At 42.7% G+C, this 22,946-nt stretch overlaps 1 protein-coding gene across 10 annotated transcripts in view; it reads left to right on the plus strand.

Moving 5' to 3' along the window:
* trioa (trio Rho guanine nucleotide exchange factor a) overlaps positions 1 to 22,946 on the plus strand; it is an 81,882-nt gene that overhangs the window by 31,306 nt on the left and 27,630 nt on the right. For 9 of the 10 annotated variants that reach the window (XM_039820061.1, XM_039820053.1, XM_039820062.1 and 6 more), the window contains 13 exons: positions 1,786 to 1,860; positions 5,487 to 5,601; positions 7,399 to 7,591; positions 10,334 to 10,438; positions 10,719 to 10,915; positions 11,433 to 11,685; positions 12,502 to 12,624; positions 13,031 to 13,222; positions 15,487 to 15,618; positions 18,878 to 19,108; positions 19,804 to 19,926; positions 20,639 to 20,830; positions 21,860 to 22,029. In XM_039820061.1, coding sequence (XP_039675995.1) covers positions 1,786 to 1,860; positions 5,487 to 5,601; positions 7,399 to 7,591; positions 10,334 to 10,438; positions 10,719 to 10,915; positions 11,433 to 11,685; positions 12,502 to 12,624; positions 13,031 to 13,222; positions 15,487 to 15,618; positions 18,878 to 19,108; positions 19,804 to 19,926; positions 20,639 to 20,830; positions 21,860 to 22,029 — 2,101 coding nt within the window. Of the gene's footprint in view, positions 1 to 1,785; positions 1,861 to 5,486; positions 5,602 to 6,089; positions 6,232 to 7,398; positions 7,592 to 10,333; positions 10,439 to 10,718; positions 10,916 to 11,432; positions 11,686 to 12,501; positions 12,625 to 13,030; positions 13,223 to 15,486; positions 15,619 to 18,877; positions 19,109 to 19,803; positions 19,927 to 20,638; positions 20,831 to 21,859; positions 22,030 to 22,946 lie in introns of those variants that run through there. The other variant, XM_039820060.1, reaches the window with a different exon arrangement.

Below are 22,946 nucleotides of genomic sequence, written 5' to 3' on the forward strand. Positions count from 1 at the left end.
TTGGCCCTCTTTAATTGTGCCATTTAGAAAATATTCTGACTGCAGTTTGTACAGAAAATTGAGAGAATTTTGAAAGCTGAGATGTCTCAATTTCTACCTTGAAAACATGCAGTCAATTGACAATGCCCAGGATGTTTACGGTTTGTTAAATAGAAATGGTTACATGGAATGTAATAATTTGGGTAATATTTATTTTTTTAGGCATGTTAGTTGGATGGTAGTTTACATCTACGACCTGCTCCGTTGCCTCTGAAAATTTCTCTCGTATGTCCGTATGGACTATGGTTAACTGCTCCTCAGATCTCTGCAGGGTAAATCCAGACAGCTGGCTAGACTATCTGTCCAATCTGAGTTTTCTGTTGCACGACTAAAACAACCTTTGAACTAGAGATGGCCCGATAAAATTTTTTGCTTCCCGATAACGAATCTGATACCTGAACTTGCCTATCGGCCGATACTGACTACCGATCCAATACCAGTGTGTCATATATTATATTATGTTTTAACAACTGTATACTACTATCCCTGTATGGATGTGATATGATTTCTATCTTTGTCGGTCTGGCTCAGGTTAAACTCTTTGTGAAACATGAACAAATACAAACAATGAATGCCACAGAACTTTCTTTTATTCTCCAGTTTGACAGTCAGTTATAACGGAAAAAGAACATAAATAAACTACTTCAACGTAGGTTTTCTTTAGGGCTTTATTACGTGGTACCGAATCGGTGCATAAACTCCAGTACTTCCCGATACCGATACCAGCGTTTTAGGCCGTATCAGAGGCGATACTGATACTGGTATCGGTATCGGAACATCTCTACTTTGAATGTACACGTTCCACCAAAACAAGTTCCTTCCCGAGGCTATTTTGCAGCGGCACCGGGGCCTCCGTGTGGCGCTTAGCGCCGCCCAGGACGATTGCGATTGGTTTGAAGAAATGCCAATAAACCAGAGCACCCCGGAATGCTGTGTCGACTAGCCAGACCTTCCTCCGCAGCGCTGTGGAGGAAGGTCTTGCAATGCGAGACTAGTTGGATGGCAATGTCAGTCATTCGGTCCACAACTTTGGTCCAGACGGAAATATCTCAAATATAACCATTCGATGGATTGCCATGAAATTTTGTGCAGACGTTCATTGTCCCCGAGGGATGAATCCTAAAGACTTTGGTGCTCTCCTGACTTTTCCTCTCGTGCCACGATGAGGTCGACATTTGTTTATTTGTGTGAAATGTCACAACAATTGAAATACTTTTGTGATTTTGTGAATCATGACCAAATTGGAGACATTCCCATCAGCCTCAGGTGCACTTTGTTTTGTGTTAATTAGCAAATATTAGCATGCTGGAACACTAAGCTGAGATGCCTAACATGGTAAACATTACACCTGCTTAACAGCAGCGTGTTAGCATTGTTTTCTACTATTGAACCCTTACTGGTAGATGTGAACATTCACCAGATACTCACTATGTAACAATCCTCTCCGTGTCTGCGGCATTTAATAGTGTTATTTTATGTTAATGCTTAGTGTGTGCGGGTGTGTTTGTGAGTGAAACGTACTGACTTTTTCCTCCGTGATGCATGCTATCCGAAATTGGATTCAAGCCCTTGTGGTTAAAAGCTGCAGATCTTCAGATTACAAGTGGACAAAATCTCCTCTGTCCCAATTTAAAAAAAGAAAGTCCTAGCTGATAAGGGACAAGGAAAAAGGGACATGCTTTTTTTTCTTTCTTTAACCTCATGTGTCTTTGTTTTCTTTCTCCCTTTCCCTTTCTCTCTATCCAGGTTTCAGGAGAAATGAGGAGATGAGAGCAATGGAGGTACTTCCCATCCTCAAAGAAAAAGTTGCCTTTTTGTCAGGTAAGAGTGTGTCACAAGCAGTGTTGGGGAGTAACGGAATACATGTAACGGCGTTACGTATTTAGAATACAAATTATGAGTAACTGTATTCCGTTACAGTTACAATTTAAATCGTTGGTATTTAGAATACAGTTACATTGTTGAAATCAATGGATTACATGACGATACTTATCTGTTTCACGAGTTTATTCACTCTGACTAAATTAAGGCAACTCTATGCATTTTCCAGAAGCCCCGATATGAAATCGAAAAAAATAGCTATTTGCGTGATCAGTCACAATGGAGTCGGAACCTGCACGACAGAGCCAGGGCAGGAATAAGTTTCTATCTTGGAAATTCAAACAGCATTTCACATTAAAGAACGAACAGGGAGAATGAAATATAACTGTGCAGTGCAACCTCTGCTTGCCAGCAACCAACCTGCTTTCAGCGTCCAAATTACTCCACCTCCAACCTGAAGAAGCATCTTAAAGTAAGCTATTTTTTTAATTAGCCAGGTGTAGTCGTCTTCTGTAGTTTTACTGGTCACCTTGCTATTTTAACGTTGACGTGCGACTTTACATTCTCCTACGTGCTGATTTACTAGCTCCAGAGCCGTTTAAAGACTGACTAGCTAGCCCCGTTTTACATGCTAGCTAACGTTAGCTAAAATTAGCTCGTGGTAGCAAGACTGCGGTTAGATTTTTGTAGTATGCAGTTCGGGACTACCAATACAATAATCTATCTGCTTGTTCAGGTACACATTCAGCTAGTTGGAATAAAAAGAACACACCATTATAGGCCTGTTTAGTAAGCTGGATGTGATAGCTGCATTCCTACACTTATAAAACGCAATTCAATGTGGAAGTAATCCTGAAGTAATCCAAGTATTCAGAATACGTTACTCAGATTGAGTAACGTAACGGAATACGTTACAAATTGCATTTGTGGGCATGTATTCTGTAACGAAATACGTTTTGAAAGTATCCTTCCCAACACTGGTCACAAGTCTTCTAAACTCCTCATAGTAGACAAGGCTAATGAACTGTACACGTTCTCCCGCTGCTTTTTTTTCTCTCTCTGGCTCTCTCTCCTCTCTCTGATAATATTAAGCTGTGCACTCTGCCTGTAAAAACTCACGTGGTCAGACCGAGACCCAGACACGTAACCCTTGACCCTTCTTCACACTTAGACTACACATAATACACACACTGACACACACACACAGACAGTCATTGTTTAGTCAGTATCAGCGGGACTACAGAATAGTAAGCTACAGCTGTGTCTTTTCCCCCTCCAAGGAACGCTCATCCGTGTCTCTCTCACACACACACACACACACACACACACACACACACACACACACACACACACACACACACACACAGGAGTCGTGCCAGGGAAAACTCACAGGAGGCCAAGCAGGAGATCTGGACTGCCAAGAACATCCAGCAGGATTATTTGTACAACACACAATAACATTATTCAGCTTGTGCATGTGTGAGCGTATTATCATCACATGTATCTATGTGCATGCCAATGGAAAAACACTCATGCAATAGATCTCAGCAGTATCAAATGGAATAACAAAGTCGAAATATATGTTAATTAGCGTGTGCGTGCGGTGTGCGCACTTCTCTTTGGTCTACTTGTGTGTGCAGCGAAGGTCAAAGGCAGAAACACAATGATGAGGAAGATGATTCAGACAAACGCACAGAAATTGAGAGAAGGAGAGACTGGGTGGTGTTGCCATGGAGATGACTTACTCTCAGCTACCGCATCCCATAGTAGTCGCTGGTGGAGTAATTGGCTTTGAATTGAAGGAGGGAGGGAGGTAGAGAGGGGACCACTGGTGAAAAGGAGGGTAAAAGAGCTAAGCCTATTATCCTGAATCGGGCTTCTTAATAATTTGGCCATGGTCGCCCTCATTCATGTTTGCCTGTTTGCCACGTGATCGTTTGAGTTTCTCCTCTGAGCAGCCGGGTCGAGCCTACAGGCACACAACAACCCGACTGAACTTACTCATTTGAGGGCAGTCAGCGTTTACAAGTTCCCACGTGAGTGGAGCGGCTCTGCTTCTGCAACTGGTCAGAAACTAGAAGCCAGATAATATTATTATAGTACCAGATATTCATGATTCAGTCTCATGATTATGTGCTGTAAACAGCAAATGTTACCCAACTAGCAATTAAAAAATGACAAAATAATATTCAAAAGGTTGGATTCAGGCCAGAATGCTGTTGAAGGCGGAAATACTGTAAACAGACAAATTGTCAGCTATGCAAAATTTGTAGCCCGTTAGGGGTTACTGTATAAAATACAGAAACCATGCTTTTAGCTTGCTTCTGTTTGCTTGTATTTATCATTTTTAGCCATGCTAGCGGCATAGCTCTAGGAATTGCAATGTCAGTCTGGCGGTTTGTCCTTCACTACAGCGTAAGTATCTAAACAACTATTACACAGATCGCCATGTCGTTTTGGACAGACGTTCAGGATCTCTAGAGGATGAATCCTACTGAATTTGATGATCCTTTGGCCTTCCATCTGGCGCCACCAGCAGGTCAAAGTTTTCAATTATCCTGTGAAATATCTCAGCATCTGCTTGATGTGTTGGCACAAAAGTGTGTGCAGACATTTGTGGTCCCCAGATGAAATATCCTGCTGGCTTTGGAGACCCCCGGACTGTTCCTATAGTGCCACAATGAGGTTTTGAGTAAAATATCTCAACTATTGCGTTGACTGCCATGCAATTTAGTGCACACATTCACGTCCCCCTCAGGATGAATTGTAATCACTTTGGCAATATTCTAACTTTTCATCTGGCACCGCCATCAGGTCAAAATGAATCCAATACTTTGGTTTATAACTAAATACTTGTAAGATTAATGACGTTATCATCAGCCTCAGCAGTACTTTGCGTTTAGTTCTAATTACCAGATGTTCGCATTCTAACAAGCTAAACTAAGATAGGGAAATTATACATGTGAACATGTTGTCATGCTAGTATGAACATTAGCATTATGTGCCTATGTACAGCCTAGCATAGCCCCTAGAATGGATATTCGGAAAAAAATAGGAACTAGTGTGAAGAGGTCAAAATGCAGCTCCTGAAAGTTCTTCACTGTGAAGTTGGATAAAAGAAATCCTGTCTCTTTATTTACCTTTCAAAAATGTTCTGTGTTGAGGTTTTTGAGCGCCTTGTATTATTCGAATGCTCCCATTTAGTTTTGAGTTTCTAGCAGAGCAAGTGGTAATTCAAATTAATTGTGACGCCAGGGGCGTTTTTAATTTAGCACGCTCAGCATCCCATATTTGTCAAGCCTTTCACTCATTCGTTGGATTAGCTATGTTGTTACTATGATGCCTATTTTACTCCAGTCAGATTTTTGGAGATTTAGTGACCGTAATATAACACTCAGCTTATTTGAACTATATTAGCTCTACAATGGCTCATCATAGGCACAGAATCACGGATGTTGCTTTCCACTAAAACACAATCAGTATGTCAAAGTCCAAACACGTTTTCTTTTAAAGTAAATTGTGAAATTTTACCAGCAGTTCTGGATGTGAAGCAGGAGTGCCAATAACAGTATGTTCTGTCTCTAATCTGACTGTGTGTGTGTGTGTGTGTGTGTGTGACTCCTCAGGCGGCAGAGACAGACGCGGTGGTCCGGTGTTAACGTTTCCATCACGCAGCAACCACGATAGAATACGAACGGACGACCTGAGGAGACTGATCGCCTACCTCGCCGGCATCCCCAGGTTACACATTCATTACGTTTGTTCTGTGGTGTGCATGCAAGTGCAGTATCGTTGTGTGTGTGTGTGTGTGTGTGTGTGTGTGTGTGTGTGTGTGTGTGTGTGTGTGTGTGTGTGTGTGTGTGTGTGTGTGTGTGTGTGTGTGTGTGTGTGTGTGTGTGTGTGTGTGTGTGTGTGTGTTGTCAGAAAGGAGAAGCAATGCCTCAGTACAAAGCGAACACCCGGAGCAAGTGGATGAGGCTCTGTAAGCAAACACACGAGAGAGCTGAGATGAGCCTGTGAGGGAGGAATGGAGAGAGAAATAATTCAGCACCAGTTAGCTTGCCGCAGCTTCTTCGCTGCCAAAGATCAGTTCTAGAGAAACACAGTGAGATGCTGAGAGGGAAAGCCTGAGCTAAGAGAGGGATGTATAACAGAAAACAAATGATGGAAAGGAAGGAGGGATCATCAGAGATCGAGAGAGACGGAGGGAGAGGGAGAGGGAGGGGGGTATTAAAACTGACAGAGATGGAGAGCGCATGTGTGAGGAGGTGTGTGCGATTGTGTGTGTGTGAAAGCAAAACAAAGTGTCGCAGTAGCTGAGGCAGTGCAGCAGCAGTAGTTACTGTGGACGAGTAGCTCCTCACCTCGCAGGTAAAACATCTCTCCTCTCCAGCTCTCGGTTTACTTCTCTTTCTCTTCAGTCTGCCGCTCCTCTCCTCCCTCCATCTGTCCATCTTCTCTCCATCTACTCTCATCTCCACCACATTATCTCTGAGTGGTTTAAAATGCGGGTACATTCACTGTAAATGATCTTTTTTTAATTTCATTTTTTACTGTTTTGTGTCCTTTAGGCATTCACAACCACACCATTGTGTTGTGTCATGTTTTGCATATTTTTGTAATCTCTCTCAACTGTGTGGTTTGTTTGGTGACCAGTGGTGTTCTATTTTCGGAAAGGCAACATCTGCACACTGGCTATCTACTGACAGGCTGTTACAGAGGGAGAGGGAAGAGGTTTGAAAAAGGATAGATACATTTACAGTAATGGAGGGATATGAAAATTATATTTGTAAGCGAAGTCTGAAAAATTGAGGGAAAGGATGTTTTCTAAATGCCTTAAATGACCAAAAGGAAAAGAAGCAGTCCAGATTTGCTAAATAAATAAGTAGTAGTAATAAGATGCATGATGCCAAACAGGCTACAAAATATCTTTGCTCCTAAAAGCATTAAGACAAACAGTTATTTTTGGTAATGTCTTACATAATTAACACAGATTTTGGTTTCAGGTGAGTACATGTATTGTGTGTGTGTGTGTGTGTGTGTGTGTGTGTGTGTGTGTGTGTGTGTGTGTGTGTGTGTGTCTGTGTGTGTCTGTGTGTCTGTGTGTAGGGTTATGTCATAATAATGATGGCCAGAACAGAGCACCACAGGAAAATGAGGTTGCACAAATGTGCTGATTAGTATTTTTTGTATTTCTGCACACATTTATGACTCATTTGCGCAGGTTTCTCTGTGGGCATGGATGTGCGTGGATGTGCGTGGGTGTGTGTTTGCTGCGTAGGCTTTTCTCACAGTATAGAAAGTGCGTCATCTCTCTGTTTGTTTTGATTCTCATTTCTTTTCTCCCTTTTTCAATCTCTATCTCCCTCTTCTCGTCTTTCTCTTTTCTCTCCATCCCTCTCTCATCCTTTCCCACGTCTGTCATCTGTCTCCTCTCTCTGGATTATACTCTCTCCAATCTCTCACTGCCTCTCCCTCCCTCCCTCCCTCCTCTTCTCTATAATTCCTCCCACTCCCGCTGACCTCCATCCATCCCAGTGAGGAGGTGTGTAAACATGGCTTCACAGTCATCGTTGATATGCGCGGCTCCAAGTGGGACAGCATCAAGCCTCTGCTGAAGATCCTGCAGGAGTCGTTCCCTTCCTGCATCCACGTCGCCCTCATCATCAAACCAGACAATTTCTGGCAGAAGCAAAGGACCAACTTCGGCAGCTCCAAGTTTGAATTCGAGGTAGGATGGGGAAAACCTATAATTCTCAACAATAACGGTTTATTTTAATGTCATCTCTGCTCTCTGGCTACTCACTTAATTGACAGCCTCTGAAGCTGCAAACATGTTGTTGTTTTTTACACCTGTTAAATTGCTAAAATCAACACAAAATGCCAGAATACGATTGTTTAGGATTGTCATAATGTTTAGTCATATACTGTATTGCCTTACATGACAGCAATAGATGTAAACTAATGGATGACAAATGATGTCATCGAAGCATAAACCAGAGGAGATGTAACGACTGCAGTTAACATGTGAGGCTATATAGTCACAGCTACATGTCACTTGCTACCCATAACAATGATTATTATTTTATTATGTAATTATATGCTGCTCGGGTGAGGAACAACTTGGCTATAGTACAGTATAGGCATGCTGTAATGACTGTTGAAAGCATTCACATGTAGAGAAATCAAGTGCCTCAATTCTATATGTGCCATTTTGAGGTACTAAGTTATAAAAGTGGATCATTTTTTCCCTTAATATGCTGTCAGCTGAGTTGTCATCACGACCTCCGTAGCCAGCTGAGCTGCTCATTGTACGTAATCAGCACACAGCACATCACAAGGACGAGTGTTTGTGATGCTTCTCAGTCAAGCGTTAGAACATATTTTCACAGTTAATTTAATGATGTATTCACAAGAACAGGCTTATTTTTATGCTCTGACCGTTTCATAGTTGAAGCGACACCGAGATGCGCACCAGTGTGCTCTTAAAAATACCGGCACAACACTGAACATACCACTGCATGGACGAATCGGTGCAGGTTCTCTGCTTTTGAAGTTGTGAAGATGCCTTTGCCAGATTTGAAGCCTGTTTAGAAAATGCCCTCTAATGAGGACCAGATAACAATTTCCCACCCTCCTTTTTGATCTGTTGTTAAAAAAAAGCTTGCTTACTATGATAATGATCAGCTTCTTCTTCATAGTGAGACGTGTTGATACAAACCCACATACAGTAACATAGTCCCCCTATGTTACTACTAATTGTGTTTCTGATACGTTTCCATTGAGCCTCTGACTACAGCTAGTGGATGCACTGGTGTGGAAATAGCTCTGAATGTTCACACACACACACACACACACACACACACACACACAGGTTCGCTGTAGTCGGATGACACCATATTGATTATGTGAGAGGAATTATAGACCGATGCCACGGGGCAGGTTAGTTATCCACGAGCTGCCCTGCCATGCCACACAAGCATTGATTGGATACCCTACATGTGTATGTGTTCTGCATTTGTGTGTCACTACCGGAACTCATACTGTACATTTATAAAGATTTCTAAAGTATGCAGATGAAGTTTTTTCACTTTTCATTTAAGTAAATTACATACAGAACCGTTTCAGTAAACGTGTGCAAATTTGTCCATGCCTGAGTAAAATGGTGTGCTGCGTCCAGCTATAAACGACATGTTGTCTTTTGTGATTTCTAAGCTTAGAAGGAAACACTTAATACATCTTGACACAGTTTCTCTTTGATCACCCTGTGGTTGTCCTTCACTTTAGAGTGAAGTAAAATTCAAATCCTCCCCGTGCAAGAGTTGCATATTACCAGTTATAAAAAATGATCAGTTTAAATAATACAGTAAGGAAATGTCTCCCCGTTTGGTTTCAGTGCCTCTGTGTTTCTGCGAGGCCACCTCCGCACAACACCCCCACACACATGGCCAGAGATGGATGGAGACAGAACGATAGCTAGATAGCTTTGTGTAGGCCAAACAGTGCAGAAACACACTGTTGTCCTTGGGTAAAAAAGCATAGTGGCTCTTGCCAGGGGAAAACACCGAAATCGCTATGTTTGCTATTGTTATTTAAGATAATTTATTTGTACTCTGTTGAATGGTGAAAGGGAGAATCGGCCAGGGGTGTTGGGTACCGTTTTTCCTCCCACAGAACCATGGAGCAATTCATCAACAATCAAAATCAAGGTTGCAGTCGGCACTCTGTACTTTGGCTCACTGCTTCCTTTTTTCCTGTCTCAATTCAACAGGAAGGAAGGAGAGAAACATGTCCTGCCTCTGGTTTTCATTTTACAAAAGCCAGGAGAAAATCCTCGATACACACAGAGACACACACACACACACACACACGCACACGCACACGCGCGCACACACACACACACACACTTGTTACAGTAACACTCAGTAATGTACATGGTCGGAGCTGATTGGTGGTGTGTGTTTGTGTGCAGGAGTTTTTTTGGTCTGTGATAGAACAGTGGATGCTGTAAAAAACAGTTTTTTGGTGGCTCCTTTTTTAAAATGTTCTATGGTATCATTAAGCTGCACTGGGCTGGATTGGCAGGACGAAGAGGATAAAATGTGCTTAAGTCATCATGCCATTGATGTATTAAGTTATTAATTACATGGCTTTCTCTAAAAATCCCATCCCTGCAACCCTGCTGTCTTGAACTAAACCTGTGCTGCTAGGTTTTGGGAACTAGAGGTTGGTCATGTCTTCTCTAAATAACAAAATCTTCAACAAGGCAAGGAGGCAGCAAAGAAATGCAGTGGGAGGAGAGGAGAGATTAGAAGCATTTTGCACTCAATTGCCTGAAATGAACCTAAATCCGCCTAAACCCCTTTCTCTCTCTCTCTCTCTCTCTCTCTCTCTCTCTCTCTCTCTCTCTCTCTCTCTCTCTCTCTCTCCTCCCTCTCCCCTAAACTATTTTTCTTCCACCTTTGCTCCCTAGACTACCATGGTGTCACTAGAGGGCCTGACGAAGGTAGTGGACCCCTCCCAACTGACGGCTGACTTTGATGGCAGCCTGGAGTACAACCATGAAGAGTGGATAGAGGTGAGATTGGCCCACCCATCCTGTCACTCAAGCCCGTCTGGCTGATCTGAAAATCTATTTTGAAATCCCTAAAATCCCCATTGACATTCAAATGCAAAAGTGCTGTACTCAATAAGCAGAGAGCAACAAGCTAAGTGAATTAGACTATGTCTGCAGCTGTAGTGCTAGAAGGGGGTAATAGTTCAGGTGTGAGTAGTTAGTGGTTTAAACAGAGATATATTCTGTTATATTCGTAAACTTACAGCCCCTCACTCAGATGTGTTGCTGTGTTTTAATCCAGGTGCGTGTGGCGTTTGAGGAGTTCTCTGGGCACGCCACCCAGATGCTGGCTCGACTAGAGGAGATGCAAGAAACGGTGTCGAGGAAAGACTTTCCCCAAGATCTGGAAGGGGCCAGACGGATGATAGAAGAACACGCCACGCTGAAGAAGAAAGTCATAAAAGCCCCGATAGAGGAGCTGGACACCGAGGGACAGAGGTAGGCACACAGAAATACTTATGTTGTTGTTTTTTTTTGCTTGCTTTTTGACTGAGCAGTAGGGCAAAGACTGGAAACTGTAATCAACTTCTTCCAAATGTTTTCCTGTCTGCCTGGTCGTTATCTCCATCTTTAAACAATATGGTGTCCCCCTCCTCTCTATGAAGGCCAGCTTTTCATCCCCGCCTTCAGGTGTAGTTGTTCTGAACAACAATAAAACACCTAATACACTTCCTACCTAGTTGAATCTAAATATAACATTAGCGTTTTAGTAAGAGTTCACAAGAATCCAATCCTTGCAAATGTAACCGTATAAATGGAATGGTTGTTTATTGTATATTACTTCTGTCAATGGGATTTCTAGCCGTGCTAATCCACTCAAACATTTCTCATATATACATATACATACATATTTCACACCAATGCAAAGCTTTGTTCAGTAAAGAAATTGTGGCAAATCACAAACATGAGTAATGCTGGCCTCGACATTAAAACACAACATGAAACCCATCTCCAGGTTGCTCCAGAGAATCCAGAGCAGCGAGTCCTTCTCCAACCGTAACGGCAGCAGTGGCGGCAGCGGCGGCAGCAGCAGCAGTAGCAGCGGTGGGATGTGTAACGCCGACACACAGGGCCTGGTGCCACGGATCACCCAGCTGCTGGACAAACTGCACTCCACCCGACAGCACCTCCACCAGGCCTGGCACGTCCGCAAGCTCCAGCTGGATCAGTGCTTCCAGCTCCGCCTGTTCGAACAGGACGCAGAGAAGGTCGGTGGATGCTGGGAGTCGGGGGGCTGTCATTCAGCATGAGCAGTGATGTAGTGGTAATCTATAACCACGGTCTGTGATCAGTGTAAGGCACATAGCTGCCAATAGAGGCATTGATTTATGCTGTGTATGCAGAGCTCATAAATGTATGTCCTTTTTTTCATTTTTGCCCTTAAAACTGTGGCTTAAACTTTCTTCCACAAATAAAATGGGAGGTAAAAACTGAAATAGCTTTATCCTCCGCCACAACCCAGGAAGAGAGACGGGAAGATGGAGGAGAGCTCATGCAGGTGCAAAGCCACCTACTCGGGCTGCCCCCCCAGATGGCTCGTGTGATGACAGCTGCAGCACAAAATAGAAAGAGACAGGGAGAGAAACGGATCCATGTTTGAGCGAGTAGAATAAAATAGCAGGTTGCAGCAACAGAGCGAGAGCTGCAGTCTTGGATACACTGCAGTCGTAGGAGCTTGTTGCTAGGACACCATAGGCCAGGAGTTTGTTCTCGAGGAGAGCCTGAGAGGATACTCTTAATAGAGGCAGTCCATTTCTCTGTATTCTGGCCTGGAAAGATGACAACTATCCGCACGCTGCAGCAGTACCCAAACACAATCCGTCAATCTACCCCCATGGCTAAGTGCCAGCTGTTTGTTTTTACCTGCTCTTGCAATGATCTGTGAAAGTTAAGTGTGTGTGTGTGTGTGTGTGTGTGTTGTGTGTGTGTGTGTGTGTGTGTGTGTGTGTGTGTGTGTGTGCATGTTTTCATTTTGCTAACCTTTTTTTTTTTTTTCTGTGTGTCTGTCATTCCCCGTGCTTCAGATGTTTGACTGGATCATGCACAACAAGGGTTTGTTCCTGGCAGGCTACACAGAGATTGGCAACAACCACCCCCACGCCATAGAGCTGCAAACCCAGCACAACCACTTCGCTATGAACTGCATGGTAAGATGCGCACACACACATACACAAACGCACACACCGATTCCCCGCAGGAGGTAATGCTTTTCCACCCACTTGGACTATCAAGTCCGTGCCCTGCACTCTATAATCATATAGTTACTGCACTTAGCGTCAACCTCTAGTGCTGTGTTTGAGTGTTTGTTTGGAGCAGCTTGTGTGCACTCGCACATTTTCTGCGTGTTAGCAGCAGGACAACCAGGTATTAAGTAATCCTGTTCTTTATCCACAGTCGGCCTTACGTAACAGTTATGAAACCATTGAGAGGAGTAATCAATCTAGTCACTCAAATTTTTTATTTAATTTTCACCCATTGTGGGGTGCTTAATTTACCCACAACCCTCTGTTCAATGGTCTCTTTCTCTCTCTCTCTCCCTGTCCCGCCGTGCAGAACGTGTACGTGAATATCAACCGCATCATGTCAGTGGGCAACCGACTGCTGGAGTCGGGTCACTACGCCTCCCAGCAGATCAAGCAGATCTCCGGCCAGCTGGAGCAGGAGTGGAAGGCCTTCGCCGCGGCGCTGGATGAACGCAGCACGCTGTTGGAGATGTCAGCCAGCTTCCACCAGAAATGTGACCAGGTGAGTCAGACACAAATGTGATAACACAGGTGTAGGGCTGTTTTGTGGGAATAACCGTTCTAAACTGAAATATATTAATTTCTTTATCATATACGACAAATAAGCACAGGGGAGCCAGGTGTACGTACATTTGCGAATGTAGCGTCATCAGCGCCATGGCCAACCTGCGGAAAGCACACGCTGTGATACTTCGGCTCACGTCGTATTAACCAAACCTGCAGTTCATCGGGTAATCAGCGCCTTTCTCCGCCCACTATACCGTAAATTACGTGCATCTTTCTATCATGGATCAGCTACCAAGTCAGTCAAAACAGCGAAAACAAAGATTTAGCGATAAGGAAGTTGATCTGCTTGTTCATGAAGTAACAGCTTGATGCGTGTTATTTCGGCATTAGTGGTGGGGAAATGTATGTATTGCATAGTGCGCTGTAGCAAAGCATTAAGTACTTGTGCTATGATACGGCTGAGTGCAGACTGCGATATTCCCGCTGCTGATGCTATGACTTATGCTATGTCTGAAATGATCCTGATGCCAATATTTGTAACGTAGCGAGGAGTTTAACAACTGCTGGAATGGAATGTGAACACTGAGTCGGAGATACGATGTCATCTTTGATTTCTTCCAGTAGCCTAACTGTAATATTGCATGGCTGCTTAATCTGTAATGCTTAATGATTTTGTGTTCACTCAACTGAAAAAGTGTGATCCTTGTGGCAAAAATCCTTTCAGCTCGTCTCCTTGGCCTATGTCTTCGTCTTGCTTGGATTACTGCTGCCATTTTACCAAGAGGCATATGCGAGGAAACCTGCATCCTGGTTTACACCTGCTTTTAAGAGGCGGAGAATTTTCACTGCAAAATAGGCGTGTTGTCTCAGGCGTTTTTTTTTTTTTGCATACTGTGGAATACATAATTAGGCGCACTTTACGCTTCCCCTCCCATCTGTTTATGGGAAACTCCCACTTTCCCCTTGACCCTACCATGAATGCATATGCATGACACGGAAAAGCGCAATTTGCCATTTTCAGTCCCCGCGACAGGCAGTCTGCGCTTTTACCTCACTGCGGCCTGTTTGTACATACCTCGCCATGCTTTTACGCGCACATTGCGAATACAAATACGCCTGAAGGGGCGCAAAAGCCCAGGGAGTCTTCACATTTGAGAGACTACAACGTGTACATTTTGGACATTTCCCTTTTAAAAATGACTTAAATTGATGAATCGATAATCAAAAATGTTGCCGATTTAATGTTCTGGCGATCAACTGATTGAATAATTGCTTTAGCTCTACTGAATTCGCAAGAACATAGAAAATCATCTAGAATTTCCAGCCCTTTAGCAAACCTTCCCAGCATGTCTAAAGCTCATTAATTAATCACAGTGTTTGTTGTTTGTTTGATTCTTGGAAAAACTATTCCTTCAAGTCCAGTACAGTGGAAACTGAAGTCAGTAAAATTCACATTGAGGTACCTTTGGAACCAGCTGAGGTGTTGACCTACACTATCTTAATGGATGCACACAGACACATATGCACACACTTTAGGGGTTGTAAAATTCCCTTTTGGCCTCATTAAATCTATAAGGCCTAACATATGCGTTGCATTAACATATATTTACATACACATATGCAGAATGTTAGTAAGGCATTTGTTATTGCGGTAATTTCTGTCTGTGCTCGTTAGTCGGGCCACTATGGAATGATTGATGGCCTGAATAAGCACACAAGCAGAATCCCAACTAGGGAACATGGGTGGTGCGACTTTTCCGACCTGGAATATTGCTGTCATCAGATCAGCCTTTCATGTTGGTGAGCTAAAATAGGAACTGCTTCTTTTTTTTTTCACTCCAACCGTTTCTCCTCCACACACACACACACACACACCGAGAAGCTCATTTTACATCTGTGTTCTACTCATGTCTCTTATTCCAATTATAATGGGAGAGATGTTTAAAAGGCAATAATGAGATCACTTCAGCTTGTGATATTTCTTTGAGGCCTTCCTGATTGTTTTGTTTTCCTCCCTCCCACAGGGGTGTACTGCAAGTTCTCGGAAAGCACCACAGGCCAATAAACGACACATTCAGCCATGTATAATGTTTCTGAAAAAACTTTGAGAGCTCATAACCATAAATAAGGACATTTCAGCATCTTTAAGCTCAGTAATGGTATAAATAGTAATGTCTGACTTGCATGTGACTCCCGGTATGATCACGCCGTGTCTCATGCAGTTTATGAAAATGTAAGCGTGCGTTTCTTCCCCTGCAGTACATGAGTAACGTGGACTCGTGGTGCAAGGCGTGCGGCGAGGTGGATTTGCCCTCGGAGCTGCAAGACCTTGAAGACGCCATCCACCACCACCAAGGCCTGTATGAACACATCACTGCTGCGTACTCTGAGGTAATACCACACTTCACCTCTACATACAGTTAGGTTCGGAAATATTTGGATAGTGACAACAATTTTCAAAATGTTGGTCCTGTGCGCTAACACAATAGATTTGAAATGAAATAATCGAGATGAAATTGTAGTGCAGACTTTAAGCTTTAATTTGAGGTTATTTACATCAAAATTGGAGGAAGGGTTTAGGAATTGCAAACATTTTCATACATAGTCCCCTCATTTCAAGGGACTTAAAGTAATTGGACAATTGAGCCAAAAGCTGTTTCATCCATCAGAGAGATAGAAGAAACATTAGGAGTGGCCAAATCAACAGTTTGGTACATTCTGAGAGAAAAAAGGAACGTACCGGTGGGCTCAGCAATACAAAAAGGCCCCGCCGTCCACGGAAGACAACAGCAGTTGATGATCGCAGGATCCTTTCCACGGTAAAGAAGAACCCCTTCACAACATCTAGTGAAGTGAAGAAGACTCTCCAGGAAGTAGCCGTATCATTATCCAAGTCTACCATAAAGAGAAGACTTCACGAGAGCAAATACAGAGGGTTCACCACAAGGTGCAAACCATTCATAAGCCTTAAGAATAGAAAAGCCAGATTAGAGTTTGCCAGAAGACATCTACAAAAAAATGCCAGCCCAATTCTGGAACAGCATTCTTTGGACTGATGAAACTAAGATCAACCTGTACCAGAATGATGGGAAGAGTAAAGTTTGGAGAAGGCTTGGGACGGCTCTTGATCCGAAGCACACCACATCATCTATAAAACACGGTGGGAGGCAGTGTTATGGTATGGGCATGCATGGCTTCCAGTGGCACTGGGTCACTAGTGTTTATTGATGATATGGCAGAAGATGGAAGCAGCCGCATGAATTCTGAAGTCTATAGGAACATTCTGTCTGTTCATATTCAGCCAAATTCAACAAAGTTGATTGGACGGCGCTTCACAGTACAGATGGACAATGACCAGGGGCGGTTCTACATTGAATGACGCCCCAGGCGAGACCCCCTTCGAGCGCCCCCCTCCGAGGCGCACAATCTCTACCTCCAACATTGCCAGAAGACACTATATAGAATAAATATTCGAAATAGCACAAATCCTTCATCACACAAATGTGAAAACACACTAAAGAGAATGTAATTATTACACTATAGCACTAAGAACAGCAAACCCAATCTACAACTAAAACCTGACCTTTCTGAAAAATGGGAAATACCAGTGTTGCAGCAGCACAATATCAGACACACAGCACATACAGAATATAAATGAAATAATAGGATACAATATACATGAAATAATAATAGGATAGAATATAAGAACAAATAACTTAAAATATATACAAGTTGGGAATAAAACTGTACAACTGTTTAACTAGTATTGATAAAGCTGTACCCGTCCTTGCGCTCCCCTGAATATGTATACCAACTCCTACTCCTAAAACTACTAACGCCATGTAATGAGTAAGCAAGAATCAGTGAGAGTTGACACATTAAATACTTCAACAAATTGCCATGTATTAATACACTAAAACGTATACTTCTAATGAATCTTAAAACAAGCTATATATATATATATATATATATATATAATTTCAAGAGGCCCTATACTATAATTTCAAAAGGCCCTATGCTTTAATTTGAAGAGGTCTGTCATGAGTTTTTGTCTGTCAATGCAGATTGACAGACGTCAATGGCGTTTAGACCATTGACATAAAAGAAAGGTTTAGACTCGTCTTGGTCTTGCTCCGTCTCTGTGTACTTCCCATTTCTCCTGTCACTTTGTGTTTATCTTTCGTGCCGCGGCGCGCTTTACGGACTAGTCGATTTCATTGTGAAAGTAGGGGGTGTTGACCTCTCTCAGCAAGCAGGGCGCCTGCAGCTGCTGGGGGTGCTGATCTGCCAATTCCCCACACAGTGAAATGATAGAAAACATAAAAACGCTACGCGGCGCAGAGGATTTTATTTTTATTTATTTTTAAGTTCTCGTCTGTTCGCCCGTGCCAAAAAACGCCACTGAAAATGACCCAAAAAATACCGCAACAGCAACCCAGGAGTTTTTTTCAAGGCAAAGAAGTGGAATATTCTACAACGGCCCAGTCAATCACCTGATCTCAATCCGATCGAGCATGCATTCCACTTGCATAAGACAAAACTTAAGGCAGAAAGACCTGCGGACAGACAACAGCTGAAGACCACTGCAGTCAAGGCCTGGCAAAGCATCACAAAGGAGGAAACCCAACGTTGGGTGATGTCTATGGGTTCCAGACTTCAGGCAGTCATCGCCTGCAAAGGATTCTCAACAAAGTATTAAGAATGAACATTTTATATATGATTATATTAATTTGTCCAATTACTTTAGGTCCCTTGAAATAAGGGGACTATGCATGACCATTTGTGTAATTCCTTAACCCTTCCTCCAATTTTGATGTAAATACCCTCAAAATAAAGCTGAAAGTCTGCACTACAATTTCATCTCGATGATTTAATTTCAAATCCATTGTGTTAGCGCACAGGGCCAACATTATGAAAATTGTGTCACTGTCCAAATATTTCCAAACCTAACCTTTTTTATATAGTGTGCAAAACAATTGAGAGTAGAAAATAACGATTTACATCACACTAAAGCACGGACTGTTTAATTTGCAGCAATATCCTTGTTTTATCCTAGTTTTGAATACACTTCTAAGAGTGATTATTAGGTCCATTTTGTTATTAGATCATAATTCACATACAGTAACTGGGGTAGCTTTTCTCTGTTAGTGAAATGTATACTTTAAAATTAAGTTTCTCTCACAAACTGTGTTTGCAGCTCTCATATTGTTTGGGGAAGAATTATATTTTGTACACTAGGATAAAGTCAAAATTAAAGCTACGTCTACACAGTACTACTCTGTACTACAAATTTATTTAAAATAGATGACTACTTATACACTGGGAATATATAAAAGGAATTGCAACTGTAAACGTTTTATTGTGTTTCTCACTAATTCCTCCTTTGTGGCTCATTTATCATTTCCCTTTTTTAAGTACTACTAAGTACTTTTTAAGTATACTAAATGTTACATCAAAAGTGTGTGCTTTCCCAGGCAATCATCCACACAGTTTGCTGGCTGTTGGTATTTGGAGGATGTTTATATTTCTAGGTGAAGTCAAATACAAAACCTATTCATGCAACCATACTTTTCATTGCTAGTGCTTTTCACTCCTGTGCATTTCTGTAGTTCAACATGACATGACAACTTATTTTCTGACTCTTCCTCAGGTGAGCCAAGATGGCAAAGCCCTGTTGGACAAGCTGCAGCGACCTTTGACCCCGGGCAGCGCTGATTCACTGACAGCATCAGCAAACTACTCCAAGGCAGTGCACCACGTCCTGGACATCATCCATGAGGTGCTGCATCACCAGAGACAGCTGGAAAACATCTGGCAACACCGCAAAGTGCGGCTGCACCAACGTCTGCAGCTCTGTGTCTTTCAACAGGACGTCCAACAGGTACACACAGACACACACATACATACTGTGTAGATGTTTTTGTTTATATGCATTGCACACGTGGTAATTCCAAGACCAAACTTAATTGCCAGTCTTATGAGAGAGGTTAGACAGTAATTTCAAAATTGCTGGGTAGCCTACTGGTTAGAAGAATTCTGCTCTTAATAGAGGGTTTGATCCCAGCAGCAACCATGTTTCCTATCAAAATGTCCTTGAGCAAGTTGCTGGAACCTTGCGTCTTCACTCATCATGCGTTTCAGTGGAAAAGAGCTTTATAGATAAATGTCTGAAATGCAGAGTAAAGGCTTGAAAACGAGCATAATGAGAATGCCATAATCGAATGGTCCAAAAATGATGACGCCGTTGCACACTGTCCAAAAATCATGGGCATTCCTGAGAGCGTTGACATGGCAACTGTTGCTATGGCAACCAAATTGGGTCATATGTCCAAGCAGATGCTGTTCATCCCTTAACGCCGTGAAGGACAGAGTGCAGGGAGAGGAGTGCGAAACAGAAAGGCTCAGTGCAACGCCTTGTAAAACGCTGATCATTATTTCTGTCATTCCTCTTCTCTTACACACTCTTTTAATTATCATCGACACTTGTGGCTTATCTACCACCTTAGAGCGCCCCCTTGTGGTTGCCTCTTTCCTAGTGCCAGTCTCACTTTATGGACATGTGGCCTCTCTGCACAGGTGCTGGACTGGATAGAAAACCACGGCGAGGCCTTCCTCAGCAAACACACAGGCGTGGGAAAGTCCCTCCACCGAGCCCGAGCTCTACAGAAACGGCACGAAGACTTCGAGGAAGTGGCACAGGTAGCTTGGTTCTGTTTCTGTAACTCTCACTTTCCACAAAGTCTAAGCCAATATATCAATGTGTTGATAGTTGCATTTCCCCATGTTAAAATAGCACATAGTTAGAAGTGAGTGTCAGCCACTACTCATATTTTGTGTTTTCCCCATTTTATTTATTCATTTTAATTTGATGTTTTTATTTTTTTTTATTTCTGAATGACACTTTGATACTTTAAGTGCATTTTGCTGAAAATACTTCATACTATTGTGTGACATTTTCAATGCCGAACTCTTACTTGTAATGGAGTATTGGTGTACTGCAGTACTGCTGCTTTGACACAAGGATCTTCCTCCACCACTACTAAAAACTGACAAATATTGTGTAGAAGTGCCCAGAATAGCAGCTCTGATCAGCTAAATAATAAATAATATCAACCTTCTGATACCCTACTTTAATGCAGCCATTTGTTTCTGTAGCAGCTTTCTCTTCCTCTTTATTTTACTTTCACCCCCTCTATGTCTCCATTTCCTCTGACCATTTATCTCTGTGCAGCTCTACTATCACTGAATCAGTGTACACGTCTCCTGCATATCCTGTTTTTCATTTCCTCCCTGCCTTTTCTCTTTCTCTCTCTGCCTGTGTTCACAATATGTTTTACTTGCATTGTACCGTCTTCCAGGGTTAATCCATCTCTGTGTCTCTCTCTCTCTCCGTCCCCCGACCTCGGTGTAGAATACGTACACCAATGCAGACAAGCTGCTGGAGGCGGCCGAGCAGCTGGCCCAGACGGGAGAGTGTGACCCAGAGGAGATCTACCAGGCCGCCCACCAGCTCGAAGACAGAATCCAAGACTTTGTTCGCCGCGTGGAGCAGCGCAAAGTCCTGCTGGACATGTCTGTCGCCTTCCACACGCACGTCAAAGAGGTAGGCAGGGGAGGATGACGTAATGCTGAAGTGGATGGTGGGCTGTGTGTTAGTGTGGATGAGAGCTTTCACAGTGCTCTCTGAGCAAGAGGGAAATAATTACCAGATGGAATTGAATATGTGTGCGTTGTTTTTGCTTTTATACAGTTAGTCGCATAGAGATGGACATTTCTCAGTCCTCAACTCATAAACAAGGATCATTTGGTGACAAGGTATTAGGATCGGCTAAGGTGAGGGTGACTATAGAGGTTATAGTGCGTTCCGGAAGTCGGAGCTGGGGATGACGTCGCACCCAAGTTGACTGCTTTACATTTAACAAGTCGGGAATCCACAGTGGGATTTTCTCCAGCCAGGTTAGCCATTGTTGGCAATACCAGTTGGTAACAGCGCATTAGGCTGTTTTTTGTGCATACAAGCAGCGTAACAACATGTCCACAGATAGAAGTTGGACAGGACTGTGTGTACGACTGATTCAGTGAGACGCAAATAAGACAGAAGTGCTGATAAACTGTATGTTACAACAGCTTTCACAACGGGGCGTCCATGTTGGATTTTGAGCTTGGGGTACTATGAAGTTGTCCGACTTCCCAATTCGGAAATCCGAGTTCGGGGGGGCGTGTTTCTTACTTTGAACTCAGAAATTCTGACTTCCGAGTGCAAATTGTACGCACTATTAGGCTTGACCATAAAATATAGGTGAGGGATTCAGGATCGATGGCAGTCAGTGAACTGTCCTGTGAGAGTGTCATCACAGCTTTCGTAATGGCAAAAGTGATGGAAAAATAGTGATACTAATGGTTGGCATGTTGGGCTGGGATCACAGTGTGTGTATTCTGTGACCAGAGTGAGAATTAAAAGAGTTGCAGACCAGTGTGAGTTTCAATGCAAGTCCATCAAACCAGTGTGTTTTTAATTTTGGGTCTACCTAAATATTTTATATGACCGTTACCAAAAAAGCTCATAGGATAGTATAAGAACACTGTGCTGTAAAATAAAATGCACACCATGCTCATGAATGTCCTCCTGTAGCTGTGGACGTGGCTGGAGGAGCTCCAGAAGGAGCTGCTGGACGACGTTTACGCCGAGTCGGTAGAGGCCGTCCAGGATCTGATCAAACGCTTCGGCCAGCAGCAGCAGACCACGCTGCAGGTCACCGTCAACGTCATCAAGGAGGGAGAGGATCTCATCCAGCAGCTCAGGTACACATTAACACCAAATAAAACCAGTGCTTAGCATTAAGTGATACAGTTACAGGGTTTTGGCGGGGTCTTAAAAAGTCTTAATTTCACTGGAGTATTGTGTTCTAGGTCTTAAATCATTTTATACAGGTCTTACATTTCCCTACGTCCATGTAACGCTCCCTCTGATGCTCACTTATTTTTTATTTTGTGGTGTTGTAGTTCTTTCTTTCGCTCGTCCAAATATAATTTGCTGTATATGTACAGATCATTTATTTACTTTGCAAGTACTTTTGTGACTCTGCATTTTGTTGTACTTTTATGTTGTGATATAGGTCTTAAATTTCATTCATAAAGGTCTTAAAAAGGTCTTAAAAAGTCTTAAATTTGACTTGTTGAAACCTTCAGTTAGATGTTCTGTAAAAAGCAAACGAAGAGTGTTGTACAGGAGAATTTTTTTCGGAAATAATTCAGAGCCACATCTACTTATTTTACACTTCTCTTAAGGTAATTCTACAGCTATATGATACTGTATACGTGTTTTCTTGTTTTAACAGTGGACACATGCATGTCAACTATGAATGCATTATTGTCTGTCCAGTAACCGTCTGTATTCTACAACTAGAAGTGTAACTAAATCCCAACAATGAAACTAAAAACCAAACCAAACCAAACCAAAAAGGGTACTCTCCGTCTGACAGTGAGCTGAAACCAGCCTAAATTTCAGTTCTAATAAATCAGGCAACTAGAGAGTAAAACCAATAAACTGACTCCATCACATCCTTCAAACCACTTAAAAAATACTTTGACAGGGAACCCTGCAGGGGAAGAAAACAAGATAATAATGCACATGCAATGGCCAGCCAATGATGCAGTAACCCACTGCGCCAATCAATGACCATAAATAATGTAAGAAAAACAATGCAAACACATTTTTA

The sequence above is a fragment of the Perca fluviatilis genome, chromosome 13, assembly GCF_010015445.1.
Source record: "Perca fluviatilis chromosome 13, GENO_Pfluv_1.0, whole genome shotgun sequence".
Lineage (NCBI taxonomy): Eukaryota > Metazoa > Chordata > Actinopteri > Perciformes > Percidae > Perca > Perca fluviatilis.